The sequence below is a fragment of the Cimex lectularius genome, unplaced genomic scaffold (genome assembly GCF_000648675.2).
Source record: "Cimex lectularius strain Harlan isolate CLEC.00 unplaced genomic scaffold, Clec_2.1 scaffold43, whole genome shotgun sequence".
Taxonomy (NCBI): Eukaryota; Metazoa; Arthropoda; class Insecta; order Hemiptera; family Cimicidae; genus Cimex; species Cimex lectularius.
The window spans coordinates 1,102,230-1,128,021 of NW_019392661.1; the positions used below are offsets into that span (position 1 = coordinate 1,102,230).

A 25,792-nucleotide genomic window follows, 5' to 3' on the forward strand; every position below is an offset into this window, starting at 1 on the left:
CAAATATATGGTTGACTTCACAAAATATGTTAAAAATAACGTAAAAATCAAATATAAATTAAGTAATTCCTCGTTGTTTTAAAAGTGCTCCTTAAAGTGATTACAACAGCACTAATTTATTTTCAAAAAAAAGAATAGATGGATCCAGATGAGGTTAAAAAAATTGTATTTTAACTTGTTATCGCTGTTTTGTGAATAGACAGTAAAAGTCGTGACAAGCATAAAACGCATCGCGACCAGACAACAGCGAGGATGGGCGGACCAGGACGAAAGAAAAAGGAATGCATACGAAACCATTCTTCCGTTCATATCTGAACAAAGGAAAATGGCACTACCAGAAAAATAAATGATGATGCCCATGATCAGTACAACTTCTACCCATTTCGATTTACTCAGCATCTCCATTCCCTTGTAACCATGAATCACCAAAGACTTTCGAGCATTTCATCTCTCATTATGAGATGAGGGCTTGACGGAATAGGTGAACCCTCAAATTTTTCTGGATCGGGCAAAATAACATTGAATGCTCGAAGGTCTTCGGTATTTTTTTGTACAGCAAGGCGTGCAGATGAATGTAGCCTAAATCTATCATGTATTTTCCAATCAATCAAACAAAAGACCTATAGAATAATACAGACTTTCCCGTATACTCGGTCGTCCTAAAAAGGACAATGAGGATCTTTAACGTCCGCAGCTAGCCTTCGGCCTTATCGGACGTTTTGATTCTCATTATGAGAGCTGACGCACCTTCACATACGACAGATGGGTGTTTCTGCCGCAGCATTGGTGTAGAGGCAGCTCAGCCCCGAAGGCTCAAGACAACCTCGCTCCCCGCTTGCCCATTCCGAGTGGTCGGGTCCGCATTAAGCATCGAACCGTATGCTGCGCGCAAAGGGTTACAATACTACTAAGCCGAAATACATCAGCCTGGTCTTCCGCGCACTCCCTAGATAGAGAAGGCTATCTCTCAGAGTATTGGGGCTTCCTTAGCGTAGAAACTACCGGATCCGCTCCGGCCGCAGTTTTGTTTAAAGTGGAATTGCTAACCACGTGCAAAGCATACTCGAGTAGGAGCAACCGATTCACTATCCGTTCCCATCCGCCACTACTCACGCATTCGAGGGACTTTTCAGCATAATCATAGCGTCCTCTACGCTTATACTCTGCCGTCTGATCCGCCGCATCCCGTGAAGCCGGGATGGTCATACGCAAGTTTCGTGCGAAGGTCACAGGTAGAAGACAGCCTCTCCTATAAGTTCCCGCCAGGGGCGTTGCCACGTATAGAATAATACAACGTTCATACCCATACATCATTGATCTCACTAATTGCTTATTATTCGTGCATACAACATATTCATACGGATAGTCCGCCGATGGCGTTTTTGAATTCAAACTATGTACACATAACTAGCATATATCCAAAGATATTAGTATGTTCCGTCAAACGGGATGTTTCCGTTCGAGCTAATCCTTCCATCATTTTTGCAAATAAATACATTTGCACTTCCGGGTTATATGCACGGGGATACGCCACAATAGCGATCCATCCATAGCAAACCTCAACTAATGCTTAATATTCTTCTGGTTACTATTAGAGCATAACGATCTCGGACGTATTCTTTTTCCAACAATGCACGCTACATAGATTGAATAATTGATGTACATAATTACCAAAATTGCCTACATTAAGTTCTTTCAAAGGGATGGTTGGTAGAGCGAACGAGCGACCAGAGGAAGATCAATTTAAAAATTAAAATGTGGATTACATAAATTTTTAAGTTAAAAGCAGAAAAGCTTTTGAAGTGATGGAATTTTAATCTGTGACGTTTTAACTTTTTAACTAAATTCACGAATTCAATATTTGCATTTTTATTCGATTAAAATATTAACCTTTTGTTGTTATTTCTTTGAAAACATCGACACCGAGAGATTTCTCTTTATGTTATTATTAAAAAATACTTGTAGTTATAGAAAAACATTTATCCGGCATCGTATTACAGTACCCTGTAACAATTTTATCATTTCATCAAGGCATTTATTATATTTCTAAATAATTAATAATAGTAAGTTCTTAAAATTTAGTCAGCTTTTCATGTGAGAAATGTTTATATTTTAATGTTTTTGAATTTACTAAACGAATTCATGATAACCCGCTATAGAAAATTTCATCAATAACTGAACATACTATAATCTAATAGTACGACAGTTATCACTTTCAATCCTACCCGAAAAATCCTCCATGACTATTGGAGCGAAAGTGGCCCAGAGACTTTCTCATTGAGTGAAGATTGAGGAAGTTTCAGTGAGAAGGAGGGTTCCAATTTCTCCTACAAGAGACTCAAATGGCAAAATCAGCTTGTATAATCGGATTTTCTTAATGCAATATTTGTAGTTGTAAATATCGGTATAATACAAAAAGGATTTATTAAGTTATCCTGGAATTACAATTAGCTGGCAGCTGATTAAGAGTTAGGAGCGTCAACGAGCGCTCAGATATAAGAGCAACATAAGCCAACGTTTCGCGAGGGAGCATTCGTGGTCCCATTCTTTGTCTCGTTTACACTATGCACACATGCTTATTTTCCTATACATTCCAACACCATCATTAATACGGATGAATTATACGGAATTTTATATTAATACGGAATTTTTTTTTTTGATATTTCAAATTCTATCCAATCCTATGGATGTATCTACAACATCCAAGAATACCTTGAGTTTCTCGAAAAACGTGGAAAAAATCAACCCAACGCACTTTTACATTAAAAAAGTCTTCCTCTCCACTGTACATCAAATTTGAGGAACTAGCTATGTCCATGAACTGATTTCATACAAGTAATTACTTCACTGACCATTTTGGGCATATGGAGTAAAACGGTGGAATTCCTCTAAGCCATCCAATAACTAGTGCCTTCAATCCTTAAAATTAAAAGTCCTCCAACAACCTCATTGTCCACCACTCAATATTTCTTTTGTCAATGAATTGATCCGATCCTGCTTCCAACCTTTTAACTGGTTTGTAAACCATTTTTAACCCTTTTAAAAAGACTAGACTCCATTGGACTGAACTGAAGTTCTAGGAAAAGTATAAGTCAAAAGGCTGCAGTGCTTGAATAATACCAAGCAGGTTTGATGGTATCTACGTGCTCTTCCATGCCGTCATCGTCTATTGGACAAAAATGAATTACCAATCTTAGTTTAAAGTTATCAGCTAGATTCCTATTCGCTAGAATATGTAAAATTTAGAATGGCTTTTTGCATAAGACACATTTTGGAAAGAGCAAAGAAGGTTATTTACATAACTGAACATTTTTTTGCTACGCAACTCTAACTAGAATACGTTAATTTTAAAAAAAGAAATATTAGACTAAAACTTGCTAAGGCAACCAAGCCAGCCTCTTAACGTTTTTCATTTTTTTATAATTTATTATTCAGCGTCGGTATAGAAAAACAGCAGAGACAAATCATTGTGAAAATTAAAGTAGCGATGTGAGAACATGAAATGGGTGTTGCTACATAATTGACATTTCTCCCAACACATCGCCAAATTTCCTTTCCTCTTCTTCTCTCATGGTCAGACTATCATCATCGATAAAAGTAACACGGAATCACGTCTGACATGTTAGAACAAACGGTGATCAGAAAACAACTACATGTAAAACAGTGGATTATCAGTCTTAACAGTAAGTTAAAACCAATTTAAGCCTTTATAAAATTCGATATTTGAAGTATCAGTTTATTTAAAAATTGTCTTGTTTTCAAACTGGCGACTAATTTTTGCGCGTAAGTTTTAATTTGATAAGTTAAATTTTGTTATATTTTAAATATACCTTTTAAAATCAACTAAATGTGCTTTAAAAGGCGATTCCTCGATTTTTCCTTTATTTCTTCCGGTCTTCCTTTTTTCAAACCTAATTAGAAGAATTGAAAAAATCACTGAAGCGTAATAATGACTGACGGTGTTTTATTATGTCACTCGAGACCTTTTCCAGCGTAATTAACATTCAGTAATTTAAAAAAGTAGCCAATTGTTTTAAATTGGTAATCAGAATGCAAATTTTTAACATTTATTTTTATTGTTGAAACTCTGAATTTTGAGAGGGAAAAAGTAGAAAATACTTCTTCTGGTTTCAATCATTTTCTTTCGGATAAAATAATACTGGGTAATTAATTATCTCCCCAACGCCAACGGCTTTCGTTTAAATTATTTGACAAACCCTCAAATCAACTTTAAAATTTGCAGGTTGAATCACAATGAACTTATTTAAAATAAAACGTACACGATAAATTCCTATAAATTAAGAGTTCTTAATTAAAAGAATTCAAGATTTTTCAATTCTTGTAAATAATGTTACAAGTGTTAATAATGTATAAAAAGTTTGAAAAATAGTATAAAAATCTTCCGCCTTGTGAAGGTACTTCCTTCTTTATACTGCCGTTGAACAATCCGAGATTTTTATCTGCCCAATACAACACAACCATTAAATGATAATAAAGTAGAAAAATAATAAAAACATTAAAACTTTTTAAACATAACAATCGTAACGCCTGATGTAATTTTAATTAAACTTAATTATACTAGTTTAATATAAAAGAATAGGCAAAAACAGATCACTTTCTGTTATCTCGGGCACTGGAGACTTATCAGAAAATGGGTTTCCACCTTGTAATAAAACTTCAATAGTTTATAAAATGATTATGTAAGTTGGTAGTTTCGTGGTTACAAATGTTAATCGTACAACGTTACAATTGTAGTTCCTGGTTAATTATTAATCGTTGGTGGAAAAAGATGTTTGCTAATATAAATTAATTACACAGTGGTTTCTTGTATTTTTGATTACATTTGAAAAGTTTTTAATTGCCTTGATTCTGTTTGAAATCGTATTTCAGCGGACACTGCAATTTTGCTTATAAGGATTAAGGATTTTTGAAGTCTAGAGGCTAAAAATGTGTTTTATTCATTTATTTAAACCTCAGAAATATAGACAAAATCAGAAAAATATAGACTTTTTAACACTCATATGTGCATGACTAATTTGTAGTAATAGAATCTGTTTGGCTTTATTATGAACGAAATGTTCACAAATAGCATTACGGATTTTAAAATAACGTTCAGGAAATAAAGACAGAATAAAAATGAATTTCGCTTTTAATGGAAGGTAGTAGAGATAGAAAAGGTGTAAATACGGCGGGGGTCCTGAATCGCCGCAAGCGCTCGGAAGACGGAAACCGGGTGGAAAGAGAGTAGATTAAAAATCGCAGTTGTTGTCTACTTTAATCTCCGCTGGGGTGAAGTGATTTGCAGCGATTAACAATTCGTCGACACTTAGTAAAATAACGAAGAGCAGCCCGTTTTACAAACGTTGAGTACCATCTGTGGTGCAGTACGAGAACTTTTATAATCCATTAGATTTCGTGGTCCGACTTCCATCCCGCTGGTGACACTGACTTTTTTTACCTCAGCCAATATCTTACATAAAGATTAATTAATTGAAAGAGATTATTTGGTCAATCGGACCACGAAATCTAATGGATTTAATAAGGAAAATGAAGTATATCTTTCCTAAAGCTCTCCGTGGCCATTTCATTTGTCGCCGAGAATCAAATAGCTTACACGACATTTAAAAAATGGCAAAAGTAGGGAAAATTCAAAAGGTGGGGTTGAGATAGGAATTTAGTGTCCGAGTGGATCGAAGTCACGATAGCTCAAGTGGTAGAGCAGCGGCGTATCTAGCCGAAGATCGTGGGTTCGAATCCCGCTTGTGACACTTGACTTTTTTATCTCAACTATAAACCTTAGTTAATTGAAATATATTAATTGGTCAAGGGGACCAAGAAAACTAGTAGACTTATATAAAACTTTTGCTAATTTTTGTTCACGTTATACGTTTCTAGACAAATCTTGTTCAAGAGGAATCTAGGATTAACAATTGACAGTTTATTTACAGAATTTGCTAATATTTTATAGCGTAGGCCTTCTAATTTTTATTTATTGTTCACTAATAATTATGGCCGGAATCGAGCTCTACTCGGTTTGGTTAGAGTAAACCCGCATAACTTATCGGTCTGGTTGCTCTTCTGCGCCGTTCATCGTGCACTTTCGCCAACAGCTACTAAATAAATTCAAATATTTAATATAAATAATGATGAAAGTATCAATAATGGATTTTTCTATTTAAAACATTTTTATGATTTAAAATATCCAAGTTGAAAACTTATAAACTATAAATTCATAAACCCTGGTCTTTATAAATAAAATAACATAGCAATCGATATTTGACTTGACTTCTTTATTTATTCATGTTTTTAATATTCTGAACTCAAATGAAGGAGTATTTTTTACGTCAGATATTGCTTTTTTAACATAATTGTGTTTGAAAAAATTCAACTCGTTGAGGATTAACAAGATAATATTAACAGCATTAGGTTGAAGATTTTTTTTTAAATAAAGAAACCATGCCATGTTTCTTCAGTAGTTATAAGAATCAGATTTGGGTTATAAACGTAAAACAATTTCTGCGTAGATTAATTGCTTAGAATAATATGTCAATAGAAGCCAGGCGTTGTATATATTCCTATGGTAAGTTTTGGGAGTGTGGTTGAACAATTGAGTCGTACCCTGGAGCCTGTTGTCGGAAAGTTACAAATGGCTTCTTTTCACTTGGCCCGTGGCGATGTAAGCAGGGACTTAATTGCTGGGAAGCATTCGGCTTTCGTCTACTGATTAAAGTTTTCAATTCAAACAAAGCCAAGTAACACGTAAGTAAATTAAATTATGTAAGAACCTCGAGGTCAAACCACGCAGCACAACGCACGCGGAAAACTTGATTAAGCTTATTGTTAAGCACTGGTTTTATTTATTATTGATTTTTCATGACTCGCAGGCTAAATATGTATCACATTTCTATTATTAAAAATTAAAAACGTAAAATACAAGCAGGTAGTGATTTTAAACTCTTCCAAGGCATTAGAAACAATTATAATAGTACCCCATTCCACAAAATCATATCATTTAAGTTTTGCATAAGTTTGCAGACTGTGAGTAGGATATGTACATCTTTATATACATTCACTAGTCATACTTCATACTTTCTTCTGGGATCATTGGTGGCAAACAATAGTCACCTTTTTTTTCTATGCGACTAATCTATGTAAACGTTCTATCATGGAATTGACTCTTTATATTCATACAAGTACACTGCCTTTAAGGTTTTCCTACTTTCCAAGGTGCTCCTTCGCTTATTTCCCTAGGCATTAGGGACTTAATTGCTGAGAAGCATACGACTTTCTCCGACTGTTTAAAGTTTGCATTATAAATAAAGCCAAGTAACACGTAAGTAAATTAATTTATGTAGGGAAATCCAGTTCAAACACGCATACAACGCATGTCACCACAGTCTGCTAACTTATATAAAACAAATTAAATCTACTAATTATTCTTAAACTATTCTTTTTTACCTACCTGTCTTACTTTCTACCTACCTGTTTTTCTGTTGCACTGTGCATCCAAGACTTTCACCGTCAGGCACACAATAAATGCAAACTTTGTGAATAAATAATTATATAATAATTTCAGTTTAAATTAATTTTAACTTTTAAATATTACATAATAATATTTATGGCCAGAATCAAATTCAGTTCGGTTTTGTTAGATTAAACTCACAACACTATAAACGTAACAACACCCATCGGTCTGACTGAACTATCGGTCTCCTACGCCGTGCTTCCTGCACTTTTACCGTTAGCTACACAATAAATGCAAACATTGTACATAAATATTTATTTAACAATTTAATTTATTTTGAATTCATATTTAATTTTTGTTTTCAATATTGTATACTAATATTAATGGCCAGAATCCATGTTGGACAAGTTGGCTCGGTTTGATTAGAGTAAACCCGCAACACCCATCGGTCTGGCTGAACTATCGGTCTCCTACGCCGTGCTTCCTACACTTTTACCGTTAGCTACACAATAAATGCAAACATTGTACATAAATATTTATTTAACATTTTAATTTATTTTGAATTTATTTTTGATTGTTTTAAAATATTGTATACTAATATTAATGGCCAGAATCGAAGTTGGACAAGTTGGCTCGGTTTGGTTAGAGTAAACCCGCAACACCCTTCGGTCTGGCTGAACTGTTAGTATCTTGCGCCATGCATCCTACACTTTCAGTTTTGTTAATGAAAATCCGCTCACTTTTCGGTCTGGCTGAACTGTCGGTCTCCTGCGCCGTGCTTCCAACACTTTCACCGTTAGCTACACAATAAATGTAAACATTGTACATAAATATTTATTTAACAATTTAATTTATTTTGAATTCATATTTAATTTTTGTTTTCAATATTGTATACTAATATTAATGGCCAGAATCCATGTTGGACAAGTTGGCTCGGTTTGGTTAGAGTAAACCCGCAACACCCATCGGTCTGGCGGAACTGTTAGAATCTTGCGCCGTGCTTCACTTTCACCGTTAGCTACACAATAAATGCAAACATTGTACATAAATATTTATTTAACATTTTAATTTATTTTGAATTTATTTTTGTTTTTTTTAAATATTGTATACTAAAATTAATGGCCAGAATCGAAGTTGGACAAGTTGGCTCGGTTTGGTTAGAGTAAACCCGCAACACCCTTCGGTCTGGCTGAACTGTTAGTATCTTACGCCGTGCATCCTACACTTTTAATTTTGTTAAAGAAAATCCGCACACTTTTCTGTCTAGCAGGACTGTTGGTCTTCCACGCCGTACATTTTTTATATTTATTTATCATGCAATTAGACAAATATTGTGCAAATCAAAATGGAGTTTTTGTGTAAAGCAGTTTTACAATTTAAATATCTGAATTGAATATGTATGAATGGATAGACTTCGAATTTATCTAGACTGTCTAGAGAAGAGTGAATTGATCTGCATTATTTACCCTTCGTAAATATGTATAGGTTTAAATAAATTGATTAAAATATTAAAAAGGTTGTATTCTACTCTAAAATTAAAATTCAGTACTTTGAATTAATATAGATTTTTTTCAACACTCGTAGGTCTGGTGGAAGAGTCTCTTCCCAATATATATGACTTTTCTTCTAATTTAAATTAACTTCGGCTGTATTAATTCCTATATAATTAGTAATAAAATAATTTTATTTTATTTTACTATATCTACTTATTTCTTACTGCACCAAAAGGATGACATTATTCGTCCTGTTCGATAATTTCATGATCAAAAACAGTTTCAACAGACAATCGGTTTCGCCCTGGCCACCCGGAGGTACGAAGAATTTGGTAAAAAGTGGTGTAAATCTAAAATATATAACTGATCATAAAGCCTTTCCATCTTTAGTTCTTCACAGGGTAAAAATAATTTTAATGTTAGTCTCTTAATGTTTATCCTTCTTGGTTGTTCAGAGTTAAATAAACAATTACGACAATGTATATTATGCATGAGTTTTAACCAACTGACAAATTTTATAGAAACAGGTTTCAATTATAAAAAATAAACTTGATAATATTTATTTAAACGAGTTAAAACTTTAACAACAGACAATATAAGTTTGAAAATTTTACATTATTTATTCACTTGGTATACTAGCTCCATTGTGTTTATTTACTACTTATTTACAAAAGTATTTTAGCCTATAGATTGGAGGAGAAATCGTGAATTGCCTGTTATACATAGATAATTATTGTAGACGTATTTAGCACATACAAATATTTTGGTGTTCTTCCAGTCCTCCCAATTAAATATTATACCTTATTTCGAGGAAAAACTTTTTACTCATAAATTTGGAAATAGAAAAACGTCTTCAAAAATATTAGTTATTCAACTTTTCTAAACTACAAAACTTTCACTTTATCGTATTAAGTGCACTTACACGCCAAATTATAGGGCTTTGTGCAATATGATATGGTTGAAAGTTTGGCAAGGTTCTTCTATAAGAAACTGTTTTCACTTTCAGACTTTATTCCGCATTATGTTTTGCAGTTGGAGAGTGGCCAGAAGGAGTTGTTTCAGTATACATTATCACTTAATTATATAAAGAAGGCTTTGGTGGCAAACTTGCTGGTATAAAGAATGGAAAACATGGCTGGTGAATTTAATTCAAATTTAATACAGAAAAGAAAACGCAGATAGTCTACAATTTAACAAAGATCTATTGGGGTGTGTTGAGATTTCCAAAAAATATGAATGTTTAACATTATTAAACAACTATTCCTATTACAGCCTATACAAAAAATTAAATTTAAGTTTAAAAAAACAATAGTTATATTCATTTAAAAAATAGTTTGTTTTTATAAACAAAATGATGAATACAAGACCATAAAAGTTTATCTTAAATTTTCATAAGGAATTGGAACTTGAGGAAAATATATCTATGTGTACCTTGTGCAGCTTTTATATGCCAATGTGCCCAATTATGGGAGAATTTATGTTTAAATATTTAAACAAATTTAGATTAACAGAAGAGGAGTCGTTTTAGGTTGGCAGATATCATTCAAATTCGAACGCATTTACAGTGGTATAGAGAAAAGCTTTAAGCGGAATTTAATTTTTAACTATATTAGTTTATTTACTTTTGCCTTTGTGCTCATTATGTGTTTGTAACTTGTTTAGTTATCCGTGCCTTAAGCGCAAAGTTTGTAATAGGTGTGTCAATGGCCGCTACGGTTAAGGCGTTGACACGGCGATCATAACTGCAAGGTAAAGGTCCCGGGTTCGAATCCAGCGGCCCTGCATTCCAACCTGGCATAATTAATCGGAAAATCATAATATACACTTTTCAATTTTCTGATAATTTTGTATCGCCCCTTCACCCAACTGTACAGGATGTCCTGTAAACAGACGTCAATACTTTAGTAGGTTATCCTGCACGTCAAATCACACTAAAAAGGCTCAATTGTCCAAAATCTGATCCTCAATTGTGCGCCAGAAATTTATTTTCTTGTTTCTTCAACCTTTCAGAACTGTATTTCATAAAATTTCCCGTACCTCCTACAGTGTTGATCCTACTGTAAATTAGATTTTACTAATAAAAATAGTATTGCAAATCCTATGAGATTCATTTTTTTGATTGTTGTGGCTTCAAGGAAACAAAGCGCATAATCGGTACGAAGACAAACATTTACGAGTTACCAAAGGTCTTGACCAATGTTTGAGCAACATTCTCTAATTATTTACTGATATGGCACTTACAGAAACTGCAATACTAATGAGCAAAAACACATGCACATAATTTCTCAATAGACAGTTGTCATCAATGTAATAATAGTCTGTCATGGTTGCATTCTTTAGAAGGTGAATATTTCAACCATTTAATTTCGTTTTGGTAGCTTTTTGTTTTTTACTCAAGCTAAATTTTGTACCAAAGAGTCTTTTGTGTACATTCTATATTGCTTTATTATTTATTTTAAAAACTTTACATTTATGATAACGGACTACTGAAAAATTAAACAATTCAGTAAACGCCATATCTGTAGGTATTTAAAGAACCAAAAAAAACTTACTTAAATTTGAAAAAGAGCTTGGAAACCCTATGAAATTCGGTCGTGTTTTTTATTGCACATTTAAGTAAACAAAATGCAAAAACATTCTGTACCAAAGAGTCTTTTTGGTAAATTCTATATTTCTTTATTTTTGATTAATAGAAATTTACCATCTTAATTAATGTTTTTTTAAATTGTCTGTAACTGCAAAATCAATCTTTGGCAATTAAACGTTAACAGAACATTGAAAACCGTTCTCAGATTTTTTATTGTAGATTTAAGCAAACAAAGTGCATATCCACTAAGAAGAGAAACATTCACGAGTTTCAAAAGCTGTTGACTAAAATTTAAGTAACATTTTTTGGTTCGGTAACTACTAACATTTGGCGCTTATAGAATTTGTCAATAGTCAGTTATCATAAATGTAGGATTATCGTTCAATTGGTAATAAATTGATTTTGCTGTTACAAATGGTTTAAAAATTTAGTCACTAAGATTGATAAATTTATAATAATACGAAATAAAACAATATAGGCTAAACGAAATTGAATCTAATGCAAAATTAACTTTAATCAAATAACAAAACTCTGTCCACTTTCTTGAAAAATGAAAGCATGACAGAATAATATTACATTGGTAATAGGTTATTACCAGAGAACGAATTTTTATGCAGTAAAGATTGCCAAAATATGCCATAAAATATGCAGTTCAAAACCCTGAAATATGCAGCATTAAAACACTAAAATATGCAATGATATGCAGTAAACCAGTTTTTTACTATCATATAACTTAAACAGAAATATAGATAATTAAACGAAATAGATATTAAAACTCTTTAAAACTAAAAATAATTAAAATTCACAAGTGCCGGTGTTTTTGAAAAAAAAATCCCATTTGTAAGTATGTGGGGTCCGAATTCAGGGCGGCTGGATTCGAACCAGGGACGTTTACTTTACAATTAGCGCCGTATCAACGCCTAAACCGTTGCGCCACCGACGCAGAGTTTATTTACATTTAACAAAAATATTTTCTCACTTCAATAATTAAATTATATATTTAATACTAATTGAGTATAATAAATGTTGAGTAACTGAAGTACTTCTATCTGCTGTCTTCCGTTAAATTGTGCCTACGGTCACTTAAAATTTGTGATTATATTGAATATTGAAATAAGACCTAGAAAGCATATTATATTCTTTTCTCGGTATTGCGAGAATCTTTTCTTCTCGTCGTTTCGGACTGTAATTTTCTTCGAATTAAACCAAATTTTCGTCTATTTTGCGCGGTAAATGCGATCTTACGTAAAAATCCTTCAAATATGCGATATTGTTCAAATTTGTAATTTTATGCGATATTCATAAAACATCCAAAAATATGCTCGGTAAAATTTAACCTCCGGCTTCCTAGATACACGATTCGGATAGATAATTGATTTCCTCGGACATATGTGGTGGCAAACAAAATATGCAAGGGCATAAAAATCCGGTCTGTAATTATTACATTTGTAATTTTGGTTGCATAGCAAACAAACAACGACGTCAATAACTAAGTCGATACTTGAGTTTTTTTAATTAAAAAAAGTAATTGCATTTTAAAATTTAGAAAAATTAATTAGGCTATTTTTAACAGGTTAGAACAGTAAAGATTGATCTAGCCTTGGATAATCTTGGGTTAATGATAATTAAAAACGGTTCACACGACGATCGTGGGTTTTGATATTAATGAACAACCTGATACTTTAGCGTTATTAAATAGGAATATTGCACACTAACAAATAACGAACCCCTTCGTTCTAAATTTGACTTTTTGGTTCAACTGGTCGAACAAGATGCGAAGTGTTGAAACCACATTTGCTTAGTTTTAATTAACTCTATCGTCGCGGTGTTTAATAAAGAGATTGTCTTCGTATATCCGTGAAGGCGATTTGCATCCGGTTGGTCAGGGAAGACTCTGGAACGGATTTATACGGTTAGAGCTAACAGTAGAGACAGTTAACCGTAGTGCCCGCTCGATTAATATTCATATGTTAAAATGTTATCGCATTTATATGGAAATTGGAGATGCCCCGTGCTACAGCTAATATAGTTTGGTCACAGTTTGGAAAACAAATAGATTGATAATAATGTTGACAATTAGAAAAAGAAATTGTTGTAAAACTTGTCAGAGCATTAATATTCAGTACGTATTTTCCGAGGTTATTCATATATTTTTTATCTCAACCAAAACCTTACATAAAAAGAATAATTAATTGAAAGAAGTAACTTGGTCAATTGACCACTAAAAACATAAATGGTTATTTATATACTTGACGAAATTGAAAAATCGTCAAGCAAATTAATTCAATGTATATATATATATATCGTATAATGTTGATTGGGATTCGGGTTGTGGTCTTCAAACATACAATGTTATTATATCAACGCCCAAGCTTTCGACAAGTTTTATTGCCTTCTTCAGGGGATCTACAGAGACATAGGGACATAATCATTTAGACAGTTATAAATTGTATAAATAGTTATAAAATATCAGTTTTTTGTTACTTACAGATACAAAGTCAAATCGTAAACACATTGCACATTCCACGATATGTACAAACAAACTATATACATATATAATAAATAAATAAATAAATAAAAACCTCTTCTTAACAATCTAATCTAACAATCTTTATCTACTAGAGAATTGCATTTACTTTGAATTTTCTTTGTAGGGTCAGATCTAGCTAAGGAGTATGTGTTTTTATCACTCAAAAGTTCTTCCATTTTTCTTTTGTAGTGGGATTTTTCAAACACTACTGTCACATTACCTTTATCAGCTTTTGAGATAACTATATTGGGATTGTTTTTAATGAAAATATGAGTTTTTGTTATAGATCTTTCAAGGGTGGAGCTGGTGAATGCATTGCTTGGATTGGTCTTAATTTTGAATTTCACATCAAATTTCTTAAGAAATATGTTGATGACTTGTTTTTGATTGTAAAAAAGAGTGAGCTGGTGGACATTTTGAAGGCGTTTAATTCTTTCCATCCGTCGCTACAATTTACGCAAGAAACTGAGGTGGATGGGAAACTTCCTTTTCTTGACGTGGTTGTCATTAGAGATAATGGAAAATTAATAAATAACTGGTATTGGAAACCAACCAGCTCTGATAGGATGCTACATTTCTCATCCAACCATTCCTTTCAAATGAAATCTAACATAGTTTTTAACCTCATGGACAGGGCTCTGAAATTGAGTGATGATCGGTTCCATAGTGAGAACAAGGAAAAAGTGCGCTCTATGTTAATAGACAATGGTTATCCCAGATCATTAATAAATAGATTAATGGAAAACAAGACAAGAGCAACAAGGGTTGAGAATATAACTGTCGAGCGGAAACTTTATCAACCAGTTACATATGTAGCTGGAACATCAAGCAAGTTAAAAAAACTGTTGAAAGGAAAAATAGATAATGTAAAAATTGTTTACAAATTTAGCAATAAAGTAGGTAAGAATTTTTACACAAAACTTAAATGTAAAGAACCTCTACTACAAAAATCTAATGTAGTGTATCGCATTAAATGTGCACAATGTCCCACTGTGTATTACGGCCAAACAAAACAATATTTATCCGAACGGGTGCGGCAACATAAGTATGATTGCAATGATGAAGAAAGGCCGGGAACAGCACTATCCAAACATACACACGCTACGAAACATAATTTTGACTTCGATGGAGTCAAAATTGTGGCTTCTGAACAAAATACAGGTCGTAGATTTTTGAGGGAAATGATATCTATTCATCAGGAGAACATGGCCTGTAATTTAAAAACAGATCTGAATAATTTAAGTGTGATGTACAGTGGGATCCTAGAAAAAGATAAGGTCTCTCCCAAAGATCGTAACAATACTTGCGTACATATTTATTTATTTATCTATTTATTTATCTATTTATTTATTTATATATTATAACAGGCTGTGATAACATAGAATTACCAATGTATTAGAAATTAAGATCTTGTTTTTAAAAATTGTGGGAAATGATTGTTATCAGGTGATAGTGTGGGGAACGTGATAAACACAATTTTCTAGTCAAAACGCCTGTGATATTTATGTTCCAAAAGAATATTATTTATTAAGTAATTGTTACTGGTTTTAAAAAAATGCCTATATATGTAAGAGGCTGTTAAGAAGAGGTTTTTATTTATTTATTTATTATATACGTATATAGTTTGTTTGTATACATATCGTGGAATGTGCAATGTGTTTACGATTTGACTTTGTATCTGTAAGTAACAAAAAACTGATATTTTATAACTATTTATACAATTTATAACTGTCTAAATGATTATGTCCCTATGTCTCTGTAGATCCCCTGAAGAAGGCAATAAAATTTGTCGAAAGCTTGGGCGTTGATATAATAACATTGTATGCTTGAAGACCACAACCCGAATCCCAATCAACATTAGACGATATATATATATATACACACATACATTGAATTAATTTGCTTGACGATTTTTTAATTTCGTCAAGTATATAAATAACCATTTATGTTTTTAGTGGTCAATCAAATCAAACAGGTTTAATAACACAGAAAGAAAGATTAAGATGTTTTTTGTGTGTAATAAAAAGGAATTTATTTGAGCTTGGGTTTCTGTGGTGAGCGAAACTCAAACAGATCTGTAGGAAGCCTTAGTTCCTGGGATTCTCTAGCTAATTGACAAAAATCTTCCCCTTTGTAGTGTCAAACTCAGATCTTTCTTTTCGAAAGACAAATGGGCAGTTTTTGTTAAATTAAAAACAATTATGAACAAGACAGCATCATATTTATATTTTGATAATAAATACTTTCACTTTATTTTTTTTTTTTTTTTAATTAGAAATTGTTGAGAGTTGATAATAAACGAAAACATCCACACAACACTATTTCTTTTGGTAAAACCAACATTTTTTCTAAAGAATTTTGGTTATTAGAATTTTAAAAACCTTTTCGGTGAAGAAAAAACATTTCCACATAAATCATTTTTATTATTTTATTTGTACACTATATTAGTACATATTAGTATATATTACAAATGTGATTACAAGACGTTTTTTTCATACGGTCATAGCACTAACACTAATGGCTGCTCGGTATGAGGGATAAAGAGAAAGGAGATCTGGAGGCCAACGTCGATTGAGGAGATGTGGCGGGTTCTCAGGTTGAGATTAAGTAGAAAGGGCTGGTTACGATGGATGGACCTGTTGGTGTGAAATGTTTGTAATCGGTTATTGAAATAGTAATCAGTTAAATATTTAGGTCGTTGTGGATAGTTAGGTTAGTGACTTTTTAAGTAGATTTGACGATTTGTCTGAGGACGTATGGTTGGAAGGATTGCATGGATGTTGGATGACTTTGCAGAACCTCCACAGTTCTACTCCTTATGTGCAAAGTGGTCGCAGTAAAGGCTTGTATAAGGTTAGTTTAGTGTTGATGGTCAAGACGGATTTCGATCCTAGAACTCTTCGTAGATGTCCAAATCTTCTCTTAAGTTTTTTGTGGAAATTCCATGTCAGTGCTGTCTCCGTATAGTCCTAGGTATATTACTTTCTTGGAAAGTGTTTCTGGTTGATGTGGAGGGTAAGACTTTTTTCAGTGTGTGGTGATTAGTGACCTTAGTCGATGATTATTCGGAGATAGTGAGATGCGGTCTGGTGTGACGTAGGTTTTAGAAAAACATTTTCTTCATCGTGCCAACGTTTCGATCTTTATTGAGATCATCTTCAGGGCTCAAAATTTTCTGCGTAATTGTGCCAGGGTGTCGTGTTGAGAGTACCAGAGGAGCACTTTTTTCAATGTGAACATACATTGTGTACTTTTTTCTTTAGTCTTTAATCCTCCGGTTTTTGCCCACCAGTCTTCGATAAGCTTCTTGGATATTGGAGAAAGCTTGGATAAGATTCGCGTTAGTGAACAAAATTGCAATATCGTCCGCGTATGTGGGGGTGTGCATATAGGTCAGCAGTACAGATGATAAAAAGAATGGGACCGAGAATGCATCCTTGTAGGACACCTCGAGAATTCGTTGCCGGTTCAGAAATCTAAAAAATTTCATTGCAGCACTAGAAATGCTAGAGGGAACCTTCAGGATCCGACTCTGCAAGAGGAAGAAAGAGGCCAAAGGTAGTAATGTGGTAGAGAGGAAACTCAGTTGTGATGAAGGCAAGACTTCCTTAAAGAACACCTTCGTTAATACCAGCAATAGATGATGTTGACCAGCTTTGAGCTACACGAAAATAAGATTTGAGGATGTTTTCTTCTTTCTTTTTTCCTTCAGCAAGCCCAGGTTTCATACCCCGTTAAAAGATTTGGAGATGCCCAGACACTTTGGCTTCACCTCAAGGTTTACGATGAAGTGTTAATAACGGAAACTACGTATGATTTGATAAAGAGAAGATTCTCGAATAATTGTCCATGAACGGAAAGGAGGCTGACAGGGCGGTAGGATATTTTAGATTTGAAAAAAGAATTTCCAAAGAAATGGAAAATATTTTGTTTTGAAATCTAAATCTAAAGGGTTGACAGGAAAAGTATTACTTTGGTGAGTGCCAAACTGCTTCTTAAGCTTTCAAAGTTAAGAAAAGGTAATTTTCAACAACGCTCTGCTATGGTAAAATAGAAGAAGCAATTAATAACTTGAAACTGCTTTAATCCACTGCTGTAGTCATACAAATGCAAAACAAGGCAAATTATTGGTGAATCGGCAAGTCCTAGACCTTTCCTTCCCAACATGACGCTTCTCCGCGCGGTTTTGAAGGAAATGAACAAACTCAGTCCATTTTTCTTTCCATAGGCTCATATCGAACTTCTCGGTAGAACAGATGTTCAACTCGAATTTTACCCTCCGCGCATCGACTCCAGAGAGGTTGGATTAAATTTGGGCTACATAAAAGTCATGGCCGGATAATTAAGATTTCAAGTTGCGATGCTTCACGAATATCTTTCGGCAAGCCATTGTACCATACTTGGTAAAATGCTTGAGGGATGTTCAAAACCCGGCCAGTATTATTTACAACGCGATGGACTTGGTGTACGGTGAAGTGGTAGTGAGTGAAATGGAACTGGTGATGAGGAATGAGACTGAGAGTATTAATATTGTTTTGTTAGGAGAAATTTCTTGATCACTTTTCAATATGAGACAGACGCCCGAACCACTCGGCCCCCGCTGTCTCGACAAACAACTTACATTTTATCTGTTTTTCTGTCTTTCGAAACTTCGCTGCTGACTGCCTTTGTTGCCATTTTTTCTTCAATTTCTGCCTCGCATGTTCACATTGGTCGCTATCCTTTTTCTTGAAGGGACCCATTCCCTCACCCTCCCATGCCATCTAACTGGGGTCATGCGTCTTACGTGCCGATACCACCTTCGTCGTTTTAACGCCCCTTCTCAAAGAGGTCATCTCTACAGCTCCGATTCTCGAAAATATGTTTCACACATTGTCAAAGTTTCCTATGCATAAGTGAAGATATATTCTATAATTAAGAAGATTTTCTCTTTGATATCTTTTCCAAAACAAAGAGTAAAGCATTCTTGTTGCTTTTCTAGCCTTCTCGCTTCTTCTTTGTACTTATTGTCCTAAAAACAAAACAAAAATATATAATATGCCAAAATCATACGCTCAACATTTAAATAAGGTTTTTAGTTGAGATAAAAAAGTCAATGGCACGAGCGGGATTCGAACCCACGACCTTCGGCTAGATACACCGCTGCTCTACCACTTGAGCTATCGTGACCTCGATCCACTCGGACACTAACTTCCCATCTCAACCCCACCATTTGAATTTTCCCTCCTTTTTGCCATTTTTTTATCTCAACTAAAAACCTTAATTAAGTGTAATATATTAATTGGTCAAGCGGACCACGAAATTAGTGAATTAATAATTTATAATTTAAACATTCAATATAATTTTCTGATGCATTCCTTTCCTTTCTTAGTAAAAAAAAAATTAAACTATTATCTAACTTTCAGTGACATTTACATTGACAGTTCATGAGTCCATCAGGAACCGGTAAGAAACCTTTTAGCCCTCCAGTTACATCCTAGCAAAAAAGTGTATTAATGGAAATTGGTTGAAGCTGGAGGAGTGAACTATCGCAAAAAAATAGGGTTACATTTTGTTTAAATTATTCCCATTTTAATTTAATCGTGCAATATATTTTTAAAAAAATCTAAATTATTGTATTTTTTAATTTAATTTTGCTACTATCTATTTGATAAATTTTTTACTTTTGAGCATCGGCATTACAGAATAAATTGTCGAGCAAAAAATTGATAACGTACGAAATTCTAGTTTCTTCAGTGGTACATAGATGTCCATTCCTCTTCCATTAAATAAAATTCTAATAGAATCCACATTTTAAAACGTTTTCCCCTCTCATTTTATTATAATTTCTATTTAAATTGATGTGTTTTTTTAACAAAAGAGTTATTCCGGAATGATAACTTCTTTTAACTTTGTCAACCTCAACCGGTGTAATCTCAATAACATGAATCCTTGACGTTGCCCTTTTTAATGTTAATAAAGGTTATTTTAATACACGTTATATAGGGGAAAGTTTCGAGAATAAAGCCCGGGTGGTCCGTTTCACAAGTGGTCTTCTCCCCCTTTTCCCGGTTAATATCAACCCTTTACGCACTTCTCGACAAACTGCACGACTTCAACTGCGAAGTACTAATTGAAACTGATGTATGTCCGTAGGTTAACATGCGCCGACATGGAAAATTACAGGATTTTAATTAAATACACCGTCTGGTTTTGAATCGCTCCGTTGAGCGCTTATTTTTCCTTCAAGTGTGTTATTAAAAGCTTTTCAGAAAATAAACAATCCCCATAACCCTGTTCAGTCTCCGAAATGTTAAAAAAGAACAAAAAACTCAATCGTATTAATACATCAACCATTTAAAATGAGCGCGATTATTTATGAGGCATTTCAGGTCCGTCTGTCAAAGGAAAGCTTTTATTTGTATTATTTTGTAATTAATCGCATTTTACCGGATTCTTTTAGTCAAATTCTTTCAATGAGCGGGTTGACAATGAAATCAGGGTTTTCAATGGACAGGAATTGAAAGCGTTAAATTCTATAAAGAGACTTTTATAAAACAAACAAGCCATAAACAACTTTTCAGGCATGAGATAACTGCATTTTAAGTGTAAACAGCTTTAAGTAAAAAAATCCTTTCTATCATAATTACAAATAAATCAGAAAGATTACATTTTATTTTAGAAAGATTAAATATGTAAGTTATTACACTTATGACTTAGTACATTTTAAAAACCCTATGTTCATAACAGGGGATAATGTGCTTACCACTTGTGCACTTACCATTAAGTTTATTAAATAATTTATTTTATCTCGTTGTTTTGCAATATTTCTCCTTGGCTATTGTTTTGTAACGATGCAATACTAAAAATTTTAATCTAAGAAATGGAGATTTTATCTTAGGGTGCGTACTAAGGCTAGTAAAGTAAAGAAGTAAATTCCTGAGTTTCAAAATGCTGAACTCCCAATTACCCGCTAAGAACTTTTTTTTTCTTTTTTTTTTTGGGGGGGGGGCAACGATTAAGGCTTNGGTCCCCGCCGCGCGCCCGCACCACTCATTCAGCTCCATCATCTTCTCATCTTCTAAATTTTCATGCTTGAAGATAATAAAAAAGAAACGTTTATCGACTTTAGAAATCCATAGATTATGTTGAAAGCTGATGGATTGTTGCTTATTAGGACAGATTCTAAGTTTATTGGTTTTGAAATGTTTGGGACTTTGCTCAGATTTTTTAGCATTTTCATATTCTGGACATTCAAAAATTATGTGGGAAGGATTTGAAGGGCAATCGCAAGTGGGACAGTTCGGAACGATGCCAAACCGATTCTCTTCTTGTAGCTATCCCATAGGTTATGATTTGTCTTCAGTCTAAAAATAGTAGAATAGAACTCCTTTGACATTCCTTCAATCGCCTTCCGAAAACCATGGTTTTTTCTTGAGCTCAGGAAACAGTGACCTGTAATAATTGCCAACATTTGATGCGTTGTATTTTTCTTGCCACAGATTTCTACAAAACTTTTCCAAAAAGTTTGTCCCGTCATCTTTAGGAATTTTAATGTCAAGAATTGGACCTGGTGTTGCAGCCTCCTTTGCAAATGCGTCCACCGTTTCATTTTGCCATAAGCCTGCATGCCCTTTCACCCAACACAATGCCACCCTTTTTCCCATGATTTTTGTCTTACTTTTTCATATAATGAACAATTAAAAAACCGTGGGCTTAGCCAGGATTCGAACCTCTAGTAAATACGATACGGACGCCCTAACCACTCGGCCACCAAATTCCCTTGCAATACCCCCCAATAGAACAAGCAAGCACGGATCACAAAGCTGCCTAAGTCCTCCTAGGACATCGTCTCATTCGCAACATCCAAAATACATTCCTTCATTCATCCCTTTTCCCTCTTCTATTTTTCATTTTCATGATTTTCATTTCTTACTCATTTCAATGATGTCCAGTTTTATAAGTAGAGAAGCGCGTCTCAACATCTTTAATTACAAGGTTATGAGCCGGCTAGCTCTCTTCACATGGAATGCGAATGGCCTCAACGAACTAAAACACTGCTACAAGAAAAAAATAATAGACAGAGTACAGATTACAAAGATACACTAATTCAAAACCCAATTTTTATATTCGAAATAACAGACCAGGATTTACAGAACCAACCCATTGCGTATGAAGATATTCGCTGATTCCTAACCAATGCCTTGTGATTACCACATACAGCCACTATGCCCTCATCATCTTTCAACTTTACAATAGCAGCTGTGTTCCCAGCAACAAACCAACAATTTATATTCTTTTTCCGGTCCATACCACCCATGATATATTTTCCATTTCCGCTGAACTCTACAATGTAAGGCAGCCATACAGGGGCTGGAGAGTAGTTAATCCACGAGGTCGTGACCCAGTGACCCAACCCAACGGTTTAACTTCCGGATTTTACATATTCGCTTTCACTAACAAACGTCCAGCTCTATTAACCTTCTTCATTTTATCCCAATTCTCTATTTTTAAAGAAATAACCTTCCTCGGGCAGGTGGTTACTATTTTTCTGAACTACTATCACCAAAAAAGTTGCATTAAAATCGGTTACATGTCCGTAACCTCGCTCCTGTTGTAAGCTGTTCTTTACAATTAATTCAGCCGTTTTATGTTTCCTCGTAACGTATATATTTTTCTGCCAAAAGGGGTAAGATTTATGCGCACTTTTAAGTTAGGTTAATATTTGCATAATTTGTGATAACAGATTCAGTTGTCTTAATCCGAACAAGTTCTAAACTACGCTATAACTTTGTTTAATTTATTTTAAAATTTTAGGCTGGTAAGAGAGAAAAACAAGTTGGAGAAGGAGAACAATAGATGTTGTTCCAAAAGAAATTTTTCGTGGAGTTGAATATTATTTTCCTTTCACAAATAATGTTACATAATGAAGTTTACTTTTCGTAAAACATGCCCAATTCGAGTTAATTAATCCTATTAGTGAACTTAACGTACGTTTCCTCCCAGCATCGATAAATAATGTTTTATATTGTTTATTCATCTTTAATGAGGAAACTTCGAAATTAATGATTTGGGCTGTTGTTTAAAGATCGTCTTTTCATGACACCGCTGGTGGATAAAGGCGAACTTCATCAATCTTCTCTGGTAGTTGTAACTTGTTAGACTCTAGTTAGTTTCAATTTTTTCACTTCTCGTATGTCACAAATGGATCGATGTCAGCATTGCCTGATTTTAATCTTAGAACTAAAATGATTTTTTCCGTTGATTTATTGATTACTTAACTTAATCTGAAATGTCAAGCAGTTTGATTGTCACTGATGGTCCGCCAGTTCTCCTTTTATACTTGGGTCATATTAGTTTCACCTTTTTGACAGCTTCAAGATTTGCAAGATCAAACAATTTTCACTTATCTTGCGCCATTTACAGTTACTAATGATAGCGAAAGGATGAAAATACAGTCCATGCAAGTTTACTATTATGACATTCATTACTTCTGCCCCACACGCTATTATACATATTATTTGAGCCTACTCTTACGTTACAAGCTTATAAGTATAACTAAAGAATTAAATTCAAATATTTAATCAGTCTTGTTTGATCTATGGATTTAATAAAGCCGGGCTGTCAGGCCTGGAACCCGAATTAGGTTTTCTCAACGGGAAAATGTTAATGAAAAGGGCCGTGTTTCCTGGTTCGTATATCACACAGGGGGATGGTAAATTCTCTGTGCAGCCTATGAAAAGGCTGGGTCGAGTTTAATATTAATCCTAATTGTAAACAGTTGACTACAAACGTCAAAAGGGCTCAGAATCCCGTATGTTGGAACGAAACAAACAAAATCGTAGAACGGTTGCAGATTCTAGATCTGGAAAGTTTAACGAAGACGGCAAAAGAAACAAGAAAAAATATTTTGACGGTAAATTGTGTTCGGTTTCTGAGTTTCTGAGTACAGAGTACTGGGTTTTCAAAGTGGTTTCAAGAAATATATTCTTGGTATCACCGTTTGAGCTTTCTTACGATTTGTTCAATATATTTTTATCTTTCATACTGTTTTGCCTCCATCTTCTTCTTAGCATATTAGCCAAGGAGATGTGTGTGTGTATGTGTGACTGTTTTAAAACGTTTTGCCAAAACCTGGTCATTTTTTGACCTATTTAAAATCCGATTGCACCATTTTTTATTATTATTAAATGTCTTTATTTTTAATTCATACAAACATAATTATAAATACTTATTCAGATATCGTGAGATGCGGTCGGGTGTGATGTAGGTTTCAGAAAAACATTTTCTTTATCGTACCAACGTTTCGATCGTTTATTGAGATCATCTTCAGGGCTCAAAGTGTTTGTCTTCTGTGTAATTGTGCCATCCTTGCGTGTCGTGTTGAGACTGCCCAAACTAGCAACCCCGGAACTTCTTGCTTGCTTTGAGGCGTATAACTACAGTAGAAGAAATGCACCCACTAATAATCAAATTGATGAACTAGTTCTATCCAGCGTGCTGTAGGTACAGAACGTAAAATACAATAGCTCTCAATGGACGCAGTATATTTATCAATCCCGAATTTATTTACCATTCCACGTTTTATTAGCTTCGCGTGTGATTACCATTTTGCAGTTACTTCCTGTTATTGCCGTAGGGTAATTTTTACATATGGCCATTGTGTTAATGTCAGCCATGTAGTTTTTATAGTGATTTTGAAAGATCATATTGTAATGGCTGGCAATGGAAATTTCCATCTAGTTAGCAGCTGTAAATACCAAACGAAACAGGTTGAGAAAATTTCCTCTGACAAGTTCCCTTTTAATTATTAAAACAAATTAGAGCCTGAAAAGTCCGTAATAAAACACTTTAAATGTCCATTTTGAAATTTTATTTTATTTTTTATTTCTTTTTTGCTCGAAACGATTTTTAAGTGGAGTTTATCGTTTACCATAAGTCTCTTGCAATTTCCGGAATTAATGGTGACTCGACTCTTTCCGTTAATGTAATGTAGAATAATTGCAGCTTTAAATGGCGGGACGTGACAAATGAGCAAGAAGGAGAAAATAGTTTATTCTTCTATGCTCAATGTGAATTAGAAGAATTGGTACAATAATTATAATAAAATGCATTACAAATATTAAATTTTTCGTAAATTTATAGGTCAACTAAATTAAAGTTAGTATCAATAGTAAACAAATTGTTATTCGTAAACAAAATTCGTTGAATATGCCGTACAATAATCAGACCCATGATCACATATGCAAGTTACATATGGTGGCCAAAATATAACAAAGAAAGGCACGAGAAACTACTGCGAAAAGTCTGAACAATAGCAGGCCATAGCATCGCTCCATACTCCATGGAACTCCTGCGAAAGTCTAAATCCATTTTGAGGCGTAAATTATAGCCACATTAAAAAGAATTCGAACCTTTGGATAATAATGAAGATAACAAATACCAGGAACATGTGCCAACCATGAGAAAAAAAAATCGACTACTTTGAAGAAGCAAAGCGATAAAAGAACCTACTCAGCAGAAAGAAATTAAAACCCAAACAGCACCTTTATTTACGCGACATGCTCTAGAAATATATTACGTAATGGTAATACAGGAATAATTCAAATAGGGGGTTTTGCATTCTCTAAGCACTGCAGCTTCTTTCATATTGTATTTTTCCTAGTTTCTTAGTTCAGTTCAATTGACTCGATCCTTCTCATAACAAGAAGTAAGTTATTGACTGTCATCTACAGTTC

The 25,792-nt window shown here is 33.9% G+C and overlaps 1 protein-coding gene across 3 annotated transcripts in view; it reads right to left on the minus strand.

Annotated features, from left to right (window-relative positions):
* Window positions 1–8,398: 8,398 nt before the first annotated feature.
* The window catches only part of LOC106662577 (DNA ligase 3), a 120,528-nt gene continuing 103,134 nt past the window's right edge, over window positions 8,399–25,792 (minus strand). The window contains exon 23 of one of the 3 annotated variants that reach the window (XM_024224884.1): window positions 8,399–8,483. In XM_024224884.1, the coding sequence (XP_024080652.1) occupies window positions 8,480–8,483 (4 nt within the window). In that variant the 3' untranslated portion in view covers window positions 8,399–8,479. Of the gene's footprint in view, window positions 8,484–17,882; window positions 19,087–25,792 lie in introns of those variants that run through there. The other 2 variants (XM_024224883.1, XM_014386767.2) reach the window with 2 other exon arrangements.